General features: G+C 41.8%; 1 protein-coding gene across 1 annotated transcript in view; it reads right to left on the reverse strand.

The window, feature by feature from the left end:
• The window catches only part of LOC134533306 (synaptic vesicle glycoprotein 2C-like), a 387,375-nt gene extending 377,754 nt beyond the window's left edge, over nt 1–9,621 (reverse strand). Inside the window, exon 1 of the mRNA XM_063370779.1 lies at nt 9,535–9,621. Coding sequence (XP_063226849.1) covers nt 9,535–9,556 — 22 coding nt within the window. The 5' untranslated portion in view covers nt 9,557–9,621. The remainder of the gene's footprint in view (nt 1–9,534) is intronic.
• Between the last annotated feature and the right edge of the window lie 3,064 nt (nt 9,622–12,685).

Here is a 12,685-nt window from a genome sequence, read left to right on the forward strand (position 1 = left end):
GTCGCTGCGGGTGGTCGCGCCCTCCCATTAGCCCGAGGACTAGGGAGCTCGAGTGCCACCATTCCTGACGCGGACAAATGTTTTCATGTAAGAGAATATACGGCCACGCCGCTACTGCTGTCGCCCGTCGCTGCGGGTGGTCGCGCCCTCCCATTAGCCCGAGGACTAGGGAGCTCAAGTGCCACCATTCCTGGCGCGGACAAATGTTTTCATGTAAGAGAATATACGGCCACGCCGCTACTGCTGTCGCCCGTCGCTGCGGGTGGTCGCGCCCTCCCATTAGCCCGAGGACTAGGGAGCTCAAGTGCCACCATTCCTGGCGCGGACAAATGTTTTCATGTAAGAGAATATACGGCCACGCCGCTACTGCTGTCGCCCGTCGCTGCGGGTGGTCGCGCCCTCCCATTAGCCCGAGGACTAGGGAGCTCAAGTGCCACCATTCCTGGCGCGGACAAATGTTTTCATGTAAGAGAATATACGGCCACGCCGCTACTGCTGTCGCCCGTCGCTGCGGGTGGTCGCGCCCTCCCATTAGCCCGAGGACTAGGGAGCTCGAGTGCCACCATTCCTGACGCGGACAAATGTTTTCATGTAAGAGAATATACGGCCACGCCGCTACTGCTGTCGCCCGTCGCTGCGGGTGGTCGCGCCCTCCCATTAGCCCGAGGACTAGGGAGCTCGAGTGCCACCATTCCTGACGCGGACAAATGTTTTCATGTAAGAGAATATACGGCCACGCCGCTACTGCTGTCGCCCGTCGCTGCGGGTGGTCGCGCCCTCCCATTAGCCCGAGGACTAGGGAGCTCAAGTGCCACCATTCCTGGCGCGGACAAATGTTTTCATGTAAGAGAATATACGGCCACGCCGCTACTGCTGTCGCCCGTCGCTGCGGGTGGTCGCGCCCTCCCATTAGCCCGAGGACTAGGGAGCTCAAGTGCCACCATTCCTGGCGCGGACAAATGTTTTCATGTAAGAGAATATACGGCCACGCCGCTACTGCTGTCGCCCGTCGCTGCGGGTGGTCGCGCCCTCCCATTAGCCCGAGGACTAGGGAGCTCAAGTGCCACCATTCCTGGCGCGGACAAATGTTTTCATGTAAGAGAATATACGGCCACGCCGCTACTGCTGTCGCCCGTCGCTGCGGGTGGTCGCGCCCTCCCATTAGCCCGAGGACTAGGGAGCTCGAGTGCCACCATTCCTGACGCGGACAAATGTTTTCATGTAAGAGAATATACGGCCACGCCGCTACTGCTGTCGCCCGTCGCTGCGGGTGGTCGCGCCCTCCCATTAGCCCGAGGACTAGGGAGCTCGAGTGCCACCATTCCTGACGCGGACAAATGTTTTCATGTAAGAGAATATACGGCCACGCCGCTACTGCTGTCGCCCGTCGCTGCGGGTGGTCGCGCCCTCCCATTAGCCCGAGGACTAGGGAGCTCGAGTGCCACCATTCCTGACGCGGACAAATGTTTTCATGTAAGAGAATATACGGCCACGCCGCTACTGCTGTCGCCCGTCGCTGCGGGTGGTCGCGCCCTCCCATTAGCCCGAGGACTAGGGAGCTCAAGTGCCACCATTCCTGGCGCGGACAAATGTTTTCATGTAAGAGAATATACGGCCACGCCGCTACTGCTGTCGCCCGTCGCTGCGGGTGGTCGCGCCCTCCCATTAGCCCGAGGACTAGGGAGCTCGAGTGCCACCATTCCTGACGCGGACAAATGTTTTCATGTAAGAGAATATACGGCCACGCCGCTACTGCTGTCGCCCGTCGCTGCGGGTGGTCGCGCCCTCCCATTAGCCCGAGGACTAGGGAGCTCAAGTGCCACCATTCCTGGCGCGGACAAATGTTTTCATGTAAGAGAATATACGGCCACGCCGCTACTGCTGTCGCCCGTCGCTGCGGGTGGTCGCGCCCTCCCATTAGCCCGAGGACTAGGGAGCTCAAGTGCCACCATTCCTGGCGCGGACAAATGTTTTCATGTAAGAGAATATACGGCCACGCCGCTACTGCTGTCGCCCGTCGCTGCGGGTGGTCGCGCCCTCCCATTAGCCCGAGGACTAGGGAGCTCGAGTGCCACCATTCCTGACGCGGACAAATGTTTTCATGTAAGAGAATATACGGCCACGCCGCTACTGCTGTCGCCCGTCGCTGCGGGTGGTCGCGCCCTCCCATTAGCCCGAGGACTAGGGAGCTCGAGTGCCACCATTCCTGACGCGGACAAATGTTTTCATGTAAGAGAATATACGGCCACGCCGCTACTGCTGTCGCCCGTCGCTGCGGGTGGTCGCGCCCTCCCATTAGCCCGAGGACTAGGGAGCTCGAGTGCCACCATTCCTGACGCGGACAAATGTTTTCATGTAAGAGAATATACGGCCACGCCGCTACTGCTGTCGCCCGTCGCTGCGGGTGGTCGCGCCCTCCCATTAGCCCGAGGACTAGGGAGCTCAAGTGCCACCATTCCTGGCGCGGACAAATGTTTTCATGTAAGAGAATATACGGCCACGCCGCTACTGCTGTCGCCCGTCGCTGCGGGTGGTCGCGCCCTCCCATTAGCCCGAGGACTAGGGAGCTCGAGTGCCACCATTCCTGACGCGGACAAATGTTTTCATGTAAGAGAATATACGGCCACGCCGCTACTGCTGTCGCCCGTCGCTGCGGGTGGTCGCGCCCTCCCATTAGCCCGAGGACTAGGGAGCTCGAGTGCCACCATTCCTGACGCGGACAAATGTTTTCATGTAAGAGAATATACGGCCACGCCGCTACTGCTGTCGCCCGTCGCTGCGGGTGGTCGCGCCCTCCCATTAGCCCGAGGACTAGGGAGCTCGAGTGCCACCATTCCTGACGCGGACAAATGTTTTCATGTAAGAGAATATACGGCCACGCCGCTACTGCTGTCGCCCGTCGCTGCGGGTGGTCGCGCCCTCCCATTAGCCCGAGGACTAGGGAGCTCAAGTGCCACCATTCCTGGCGCGGACAAATGTTTTCATGTAAGAGAATATACGGCCACGCCGCTACTGCTGTCGCCCGTCGCTGCGGGTGGTCGCGCCCTCCCATTAGCCCGAGGACTAGGGAGCTCGAGTGCCACCATTCCTGGCGCGGACAGTAGGTACTTTGTAATAATCTACCTACGCCTGTAGCTGTGCCGAAAGAGATTGTTTTTATATAGAGAGAGTAATTTTAATTCAAAAATGTAATGTTTTATTTCAGAATCTTTATCTACTGGTGGATGGAAGAAAGGAGGTTTTTTTAAAATCAGATGTATTCAGCAATGTTCGTATTAATTCGAATGTCAAGTGTGCAATATTTAATCAAGAAGTACCAAAAAAATCTTTTTGAGGAGTGTGAATGTAGGGAGGCGGGGGAAGGTGGAGGGTGGTCTTAAGAATCTTATGTTTACAGTGATCTTCATCATTTTTAAAATATTTAGACAGCGATTTTCTTTTTTTACTTAATACGTTAGTTGGTCGACATTTCATCCAGAGGTACCAAAATTCTGTTTTATGGAGTGAAAAAGGGGGTTGTGGTGGGTTTTGCGGAATCTCATCGAGAGCGATCTTTTTTTTTTTTTTAAATAAGATTAAGACAGGAATATTCCTTTTTATTTTAAAGTTGGATGTGCAAAATTTCACCATGAAGTACTAAAATTTCACTTTAGGGCGAGAAGTGGAATTTGGGGAATAGACGGGGGAAGAAATATTCTATAAACAACGACATTAATTTTTTTTAATTTCATGCGTGAAACTTTCTTTAAGCTCAAATTAAAACTGTGATTATTATTTTTAAATAAAACGTACCTATATTGTTTTATTCTACTAATATTATAAATGCGAAAGTTTGGGTGGATGGATGGATGGATGTTTGTTTGTTACTCAATCACACCAGAACGGCTGAACGGATCTGGATGAAATTTGGCACAGAGATAGATTATAGTCACAGAGCAAGGGATAGACATGATTTATTGCATAGCGGTAGGTAGTTTAGGGGTTAGAGAATGACATAGGCTACTTTTATCCCGGAGAAATGCACGCATAACAATTGTATCCTACAGGACCCGTGAATTTAAAAGCAGTTTCGTTAAAATTTGTGAAATAGAGTTTTAGTGCATTTTCCTCAAGAAGCCTTGACCAATTTACATAGTAATGAAAAAAAAATCTTAAAAATTTTTAAAATAAATCAAAATTAAATTTTTTGGAAAAACCTATGATGTAATTGAAAAATGATAAAATAATTTTTTTTTTTTAAATTCCCCGACTTAAGTAGAAACTTTTTACAGGATTCCGATAACGTTTGTCGTTCCTTCCAGTAAGAATTTGTTTCTCACGCTCTCCCACTAAAAGGCGTTTTACAGTGAACATTACGTTTTCTTAATCGCGCTATTAAGATTTTCTTGCGAAGAATGACCTTCCAAGCAATTTTTCTATGAACTTATTTCATTTTAGGACCTATTTGTTCACCTTTGACTTTAAAAACATTATCTTGGTCGTAAAATATGGACTTGATTTTGATTTATTGGTTTGCTGTTTTGTTTTAGTTCAGGTAAATGCTACTAATATTATAATATTATAACTGCTAAAGTTTGTATGTTTGGATGTTTGTTACTCAAACACGCAAAAACGGCTGAACGGATTTGAATGGAATTTGGCAAACACATAGTTTATAACCTGGATTAACACATAGGCTACATATTAATGTGAAATTCCCTCTACATTGGATTGAAAAAATGATAAATTCATTTTTATAACAGAAAAAAATCATAGGTCATAGGTCATAGACATAAAAATAGTGAGTGTGGGTAATTTATATATGTCTGACGTACGATCATATAGTGAAGTCAGCAACTTCCTATCCTTCTTCTTGGTGAAACCCATCCGCTTAGTGGAGCTCGCGGCTAGCGAACTAGCGGCGCTAATAACAGCTCAGTTTTCAACTTCGTCAATAGATGGCGTTGCCTTGAATTTTAAACGCGCTATCATTTGGGGCGTCCGTCACGTCTTGAATTTTCGTTCGTTTGTCCCGTATGAGTTCCTACACCATTCATCCGATTGCGATAAAATTTTGATGAGTTGTTGTGTGCATGCCCACGGACATTTCTGAGTTATTACAACTATTTTACAACTAGTTTCAACAAATGTGTGTATTTCATATAAGTAGTACCTAGTTTAGCGGCAGTTCGTTTGTTTTCGTTGTACGAGTGCGCACGCATGACACAATTAAATTGAATTAAATATAAAAGAGAGATAGAGAGATAAAGGGAGATAGATTATGGTAGAGAGAGTAAAATGGAGTTAGGTAAACAAAAATGTAGAGCTATATAGAGACATATAAAGAGAGTAATAGAGATTGGTTTATAGAGGAGAGTGATGGTGTGAGATACATATGTATATATAGGGCCGTATTCCAAGATACAAAAATAAGGGTTTAGGTGTTGAATATGCAATACCTGTACCCTAACCATATTCCAAGTGCACGATAGGACACGGCCAGTCCCTTATTTTCAGGGCACTGATTTTTGGTGTCCTATCTGTTGCCGATTTGATCCATAACTGTATATTTATGTTTTTTTTCTTTTTTAATGAACTTTAACGGAACTTTTACGATTACAATTTCCCTTCCTAATATCTTAAAAAACAGCAAACATAAATACGGCCAAAAATTCATCGTTTATTCTTGCACAACCAAAATTAAATATTTTATTTCACATTATAATTCCATAGTTTTAAAAAATAAGCTAAAATTACGATGGATTCCACGAAGTACAACTGTTTATAGCCTCGCACAAGTCCTCGTTTATTAAAACGGCTGCCGATCTGATAGCTTACAGGGGTTCAGTTAGGACACGTTTTGGAATATGACCCGAGAGTTAGGGTACGGCAGTTGCCCAACAAGGCAGTGCATATTCGCTACCTTACTGAAACGTCTTGGAATACTGCCCATAGAGTTTAAAAAAGAGGGAGATATATATTTATTTAGATAGATATATGCTTAGTGTATGTGTACCTACTTCAAACAAATTACAAAACCAAATTAAATGAGACACTGCAAAGCATGTCGAGCATTATCTAGATACAGGGACTGGAAGTAACGCGCTACTAGTAACGACGTTATTTGTAACAGTTAATTTTTATGGTAACGATCGTGGTAACGCAAAATATCAAGTTTTCAGTAACTGTAACTGTAACTGAATTACATTTTTCCACCTTAAAGTAACGATAATTGTCGTTACTTCTTGCGTTACATCTTTTAAATGTATTTCTTATTGAACGAACAATGATTTGTTGATTTTTTCAATCCCAGAACGAAAATCCCGACAAGCGTATTATTTGCGATGGTATTTCTTGTACTTGTAAAAATGCTGTTGGCTGGCCTGCGCTCGTATTCTGATTGTCATTTATTTAATATTTGCGACATGCGGGTTTACTGCTGTGCTGTTTGATAAATTAACCTACCTGTGCATATGCGCGAAGGCAATGACAGAATCTAATGAAGCGAGAAGCCGAGAAAGCAGTCCAGAACTTTCGTTGCCGTGGCCTTCATATTCTAATATTTTCGAAGTTCGGTCGAGTGATCAAAATAACCTTATTTTGAAGTGCTCAGGCAATTGACATCCTACAAAGTGAAAATGGAATGTATATGTGATACTTCCCACACTTCAGGGAATCAAGAAGAGAACAGAAAAATATCGGTTTAAATCTTTGACAGTTTGTGAGCCACTTGTTAAGTCAATAATAGGTAGTGTTCAGAAAAGGTTTGTACAAATGTCTAGTTCAGCTCTTCAATTTTTCATTATTATTGCATATTTGCTGGAATTTAAAACAAATATTAGTTTATTTTTTTTTTTTTTTTTTTTTTTTTTTTTTTTTTTTTTTTTAGATTTCAGAACAATTTCTCCAGTAAAGAGCTTATTGCAGCAGCTTGCCTTCACCCCAGATTCTAACTTGACTGGCTAGAAGAAGGACAAAAGGATGAAGCCAAGCATAATTTGGCCAGTTTTCTTTTTACAGAGGACTGCATTGGAATGTCCAGAAGGTCAGAGACACAGTGATGAGGAAGAAGAGGATTTCTTTGGCTTAAATAAGAGGAGCTCAGTGGAAGATTCTGGGGAACAAGAGCTACAAAGGTTTTTGGGGTGTTGGAATAAGGACATTTCTTCCATCGATGACTATCCTCAAATCAAAATCTTTTCATTAAGTTGAACACAGCAATGCCAACAAGTGCTGCAGCTGAAAGGTTATTCAGCTGTGCAAGTTTAGTTTTTCGCCTAAATAGAGGCAATTTAAGCGAATCAAATTTTGAGAAGCAACTGCAACTCAAGATCAATAAGCAGTGTTTAAAAAAGTGGTGATTTGATATCAGTGTTATTATTTTGTAGAGTGAACTAATTACTCAATGTAATTAAAAACCTAAATTAAAAATTTTCAGTTTAAATAAACATATATCTTTACTAAACACAATATGTTTTATTAGCTTTTAATTATAACATTATTACGTATCACATTTTTAGTTTTTCAAAAAGTAACTGTTAAAGTAACTTACAGTTACTTTTCTCAGAACTGTAACTGTAACTGGTTTATTTTCAGTAGTGTAACTTGTAGTTGTAACAGGGTTACATTTCCAATGGAGTATTTGTAACTGTAACTGAGTTACTTTTTAAAAGTAACTTTCCGGTCCCTGTCTAGATATTGCAATCTTTTCAATATCAATAATTTTTTAGTTTTCCACTTTTGTCTATAGTGATTTTTAGAGTCTAGATGACATAAATGCTATCTATTTTTATATTCTGCCAGTGAAAGAATTTATTTTGCACACTTGAGATTCAAATTAAGAAGACAATTACTTACTTTCTACATCTGATTTAAAAAAAAAATTCCCTTCACCCTGAGTTTAACCCGGGCAACGCCGGATACTGCAGCTAATATATGTACATATTTCGTATCACTCTCTTTGAGTGTGTTTACAAAATTTATTGTATTACATTAAGAAATAAATATTGTATGCCTAACTTGTATAACATAAACAAAACCAATGTACTGAGCTGTGTATTAAGAGACATTATAACATTTAGCCAAACAAATAAAAAGTAATAATATAATTTTCTCAAACTTTACTGTCAAATTGCAATAATACGGTATCTTAAAAAAGTAAAAGGTATTCTCCAGATAGGAGATCAATTCTAAAAACATAGGCTACATAACCACTGAGCTAGACTGAACGACTTGTAGTGCAGCAGAAACGCGCATGCGCTTTGGACTTGGTCCTGTTATACTTCCGTCCACGGTGCGTGCGCATTTCACTCCATCCCTCCATTGCCTGCAACATTTCACTCTCAATACTCCTAAAGAAAAAATAACTTCCAATAAGTAACTAAATATTACAAAATTGTGTTGTCTAGTAGTTATAATGTGACTTCATGGTAGGTATGTAGCCCCCCGTGACGGAGGGTGGAGTGCTGAAGAGAGCTGAAGAGTCAACCCAATATTGACATCTGGATGACGTCAACTCAAAAATATTTTTAATAAAACTAAACGCGTCACTTATTTTCCTCAAAATGCACATAATAATTTTAAAATTATTATGTTGATTCCAATTTCTTTTTTAACCCATCCTGAAAGTCCTCTAAGATATCTGAGGGTCAGAAGTCTCTCAGAGAGAAGCAAAATATCGTCATACCCGCAGATGAGTACTCTGACATTTGGTGGCCAAATTTTATTTTAAAAAAGGTGGTATAACTAATGTTATAATTTGGTATTTAATTTTTTTATACTAGGGCCTTCCACAGTAAGGAACAACTTGAGAAAACATTGTAAACTTGTAAACTTAAGTCCTTTCGTTTGGTATGTATTCATGTTCGCAGCACCATTATGATTTTAGATTTAATGAATAGGACACCGGGGTTAATTCGCTATTAGTTGAAGAAGACTTGCACATTAATGCAAACAACTGTATTATGGTGTTAATAACTTACGTTAAAGGATTTGTAGGTGGCGCTGTGCTATGCTTGTGAATGCCGGCAATATTGTTGAAAAGTAATGCGTATGTACAGTTCTAGAACTATCATTTTCACAGAGAAAGCAGATATCCTTTAGAATAAGCATAAATCAAACAAAAAATGTTAAAGTTTGAAGTTGTTTGTTTAGTGAAAACTATAGATAATCTATGACAAATTTTATACATCACTCTTCTATACATATAAATATAAATAAATAATAATTTTATAAAAATTGAAATACAGTTGTGGAGTAAAAACTCCTCTTTAATTTGAAAACAATTTCAACTAACTACGGAAATGTACTACGCAAAAACATTATAAAATGTGAGTTAAATAAATTATTAATCGTCAAAAAACATAAGTATTAAACGGCCTAAAATTCAAAAAAATAAATAACATTTTTTCTTACAACGGCTAACAGTAGCTCAGTAACAAGGTACAAACCTTGACAATTCCATTTTTATTTCATGCAACAACCACATTCCAATGGAAATGACTAAACTATATTAGGAAGGCAAACTTCATTGTACCGGAGAACATGGAGCTGTACCTTCTAGCGAGAGTTCCTCCATGCCTGGGGTCGCTGCGCGCAGACGGACACCGCAGCTCGACTGAGCTGCGCCTGGCGTCGCACGACCTTATACTGGCCCCCGCAAACACCCCGCCGAGTACACACTCGCCCACACAGAGCTCCTACACATCACCGCCCACACACTACTCCTAGAGCAACTACCCACACACTACTCCTAGTGCACACTGCCAAACCACCGCTCCTAGTGCACACCGTCTACACCCTTCTCCTAGTGCGCACTGCCCACACACTACTCCTAGAGCGCAACGCCCACACACTGCACTTAGTTAACCCCACCGAAAATGCTCCTAGTACACACTGCCAAAATAGTGTGTACTACTGCTAAACTTCTTCGGTGTGTTGAGCCCACTGTTGTGGTAGCCACTCTCTCTACTGCTGCTTACTGCTGGCGCCAGTACCATTAATAGTACTCGTTGATTTATAAATAGACCCTTTTGTTGTGTGTGTGTTGTCGGGACGATATACACTGGCTGTCACTATTTTTCATAATATATATATAGACATATATATATGTGTGTCAATGGTACTGTTATGCTCTTGTACTGTGACCCTTAGAAGCATGCATAAAATGTTATTATCATGAAACACACACTCTTGGACACAGGTAGCTAGGTAACATATATCAACACATAGGGATATAATTCAGGTTTTTATTATTAAGAATAAAATGGCTATTCATCAGGGACAACTAACATAGGTGTAGAGATAAAAATCAATATTAATATAATTAGATAAAAATCACAGAAAAACAATTCTAACGATACTGAACATGACTCGTGGATATGCGCTTATGTAAATTAAACATCAGGAAAATACGTAGCACACATGAATCGTTCACAAAAGTTCGTTAGTGTAAGTTCAGAAAATCAATCAAATGATGTTTTTACGGACGCATTCTTACATAACAGAAAAATGTTTGAAATCATAGCACAATTAATTAGTATGATTACTATTTATGTTTATATTTGGGTTCGTATTTGCCTTGGCTTAACTCAGTTTATATGGTAGAGACACGAAACTTGTACTCCCATTTCACCTCTGTGTATCACAAAATAAAATAATAATTTAAATCTTGGAAATAACAATTCATGACGTAGTTCAGGATAATTGACACCTTTTACGTGAAAACTAATCAGTTTGTAGTCAAATCGAAGTGATTCACGAAGAAATTGCATACAGCTGGGTATGTCTATGGGCGATACAAAATGCAAGATCTTTACTTACAGATTTTCACTCCTAATAACATATCCGTCAGAATGTGCCCTTATAATCTTACACATTATTTATTTATACGTCGTTTAAGCTCATCCTGAGTGTCGGATGGCATAATTTAGCTAGCTATCTTTCAAATTTAAAATAGGCCTCGCGCCTTTGCGTCGGCATCAGACGCCTTCATACAACCATTCTTCTTATTAATTAAGACGTTCTAGACGCCTCACATCTAAAACACGGCCTTTCATTGGCCGAAACCAAAATCGGTTAGCGTAATTTACAATAGTAATACCGTAAATAACACTTATTAATACAATTGAAAACACAAAAATGCGGTAAATTTGAAACGAAAATTTCCAACAATGAAAATTTCTTTAAGTAATACCCGGAATAAAATCATCGTTTATTCGTTAAGTTCATTAGTCCTTAGAGGGGTATACTCAATTGACTGTCCATATAAGTCAATTTCAGGTCATAGAGCATAGCTCTCGTAGATATACATAATTAATAAAAATATATTTAAATAACTTTTACGGGCGAACAATATACAAATTAAATAATAAAATTTCATAATAATAATAACAATCAAAATAATAAGACTTTATAAATAATAGTATCATTAAAATAAATCATTACTTTCTGTGCATTATGAAAATAGTAACAGCACAAGTGCTCCTATAAAACACTACCCAAAAGCTGATCCTAGTACACACTACCCAGATGCTGCCTCTAGTACACACGGCCCAAACGCTGCTCCTAGTACACACTACACAAATGGTGCTCCTAGTACACATTGCACAAAATTGCTCCTAGTACACACTGCCCAAATGGTGCACCTAGTACACACTACCTAAATGAGGCACCTAGTACACATTGCCCACAAGCTGCTCCTAGTACACACTGCCCAAATGCTGCTCCCAGTACACACTGCCCAAATGCTGCTCTAGTACATACTACCCAAATGGTGCTCCTAGTACACATTGCACAAACGTTGATCCTAGTACACACTACCCTAACGCTGCTCCTAGTACTCATTGCCCAAATGCTGCTCCTAGTACATACTACCCAAATGGTGCTCCTAGTACACATTGCCCAAACGCTGCTCATAGTACACACTACCCAAACAATGCTTCTAGTACACACTACACAAACGCTGCTCCTAGTATACACTACCCAAACGCTGCTCCTAGTACACACTGCCCAAACGCTGCTCTTAGTACATGCTACCCAAATGGTGCTCCTAGTACACACTACCCAAATTCTGCTTCTAGTACACACTGCCCAAATGGTGCTCCTAGTACACATTGCACAAACGTTGCTCCTAGTTTACACTTCCCAAATTGGGCTCCTAGTACCCATTGCACAAACGATGCTCCTAGTACACAATACCCAATGGTGCTCCTAGTACACATTGCACAAACTTTGCTCCTAGTACACACTTCCTAAATGCCGATCCAGATATGGACGTTGCAACAGTAGTAGTACCATTTCCAGGCATACTCTAATGAACATCGATGCATCGCTGTTGCACCGAAACCTTTACTTTCTGCCGCACAGCAGGACCTTTACATGTCTTCATGTGCGTTTTCATATTATCTTTTCTGACAAACTGCTTATGACATTTCTCACAAACAAACATTTTACGATATAGGTTCTTGGCACATTCTCTCTTCTCATGCCGTCGAGCATTGCTGCTGTTTGAGAAAATCTTGTCACAGTAACAGCACCGATGTTCGTTAGTTGTTGTCGATTCGGCATCCATTGAAGTCTCCATCGAGGACGAAACGAAGTTCGTCCAGTTTTCCTGCACAGTCAACACTACTGGCATTAAAGTCTCTTCTGCTGGTGGTATCGCGTCTGATGAAGTCTCCTCCAGTGTTGTCGCCGTGGTTGTCAA

The sequence above is a fragment of the Bacillus rossius genome, chromosome 6, assembly GCF_032445375.1.
Source record: "Bacillus rossius redtenbacheri isolate Brsri chromosome 6, Brsri_v3, whole genome shotgun sequence".
NCBI classification, from domain to species: Eukaryota; Metazoa; Arthropoda; class Insecta; order Phasmatodea; family Bacillidae; genus Bacillus; species Bacillus rossius.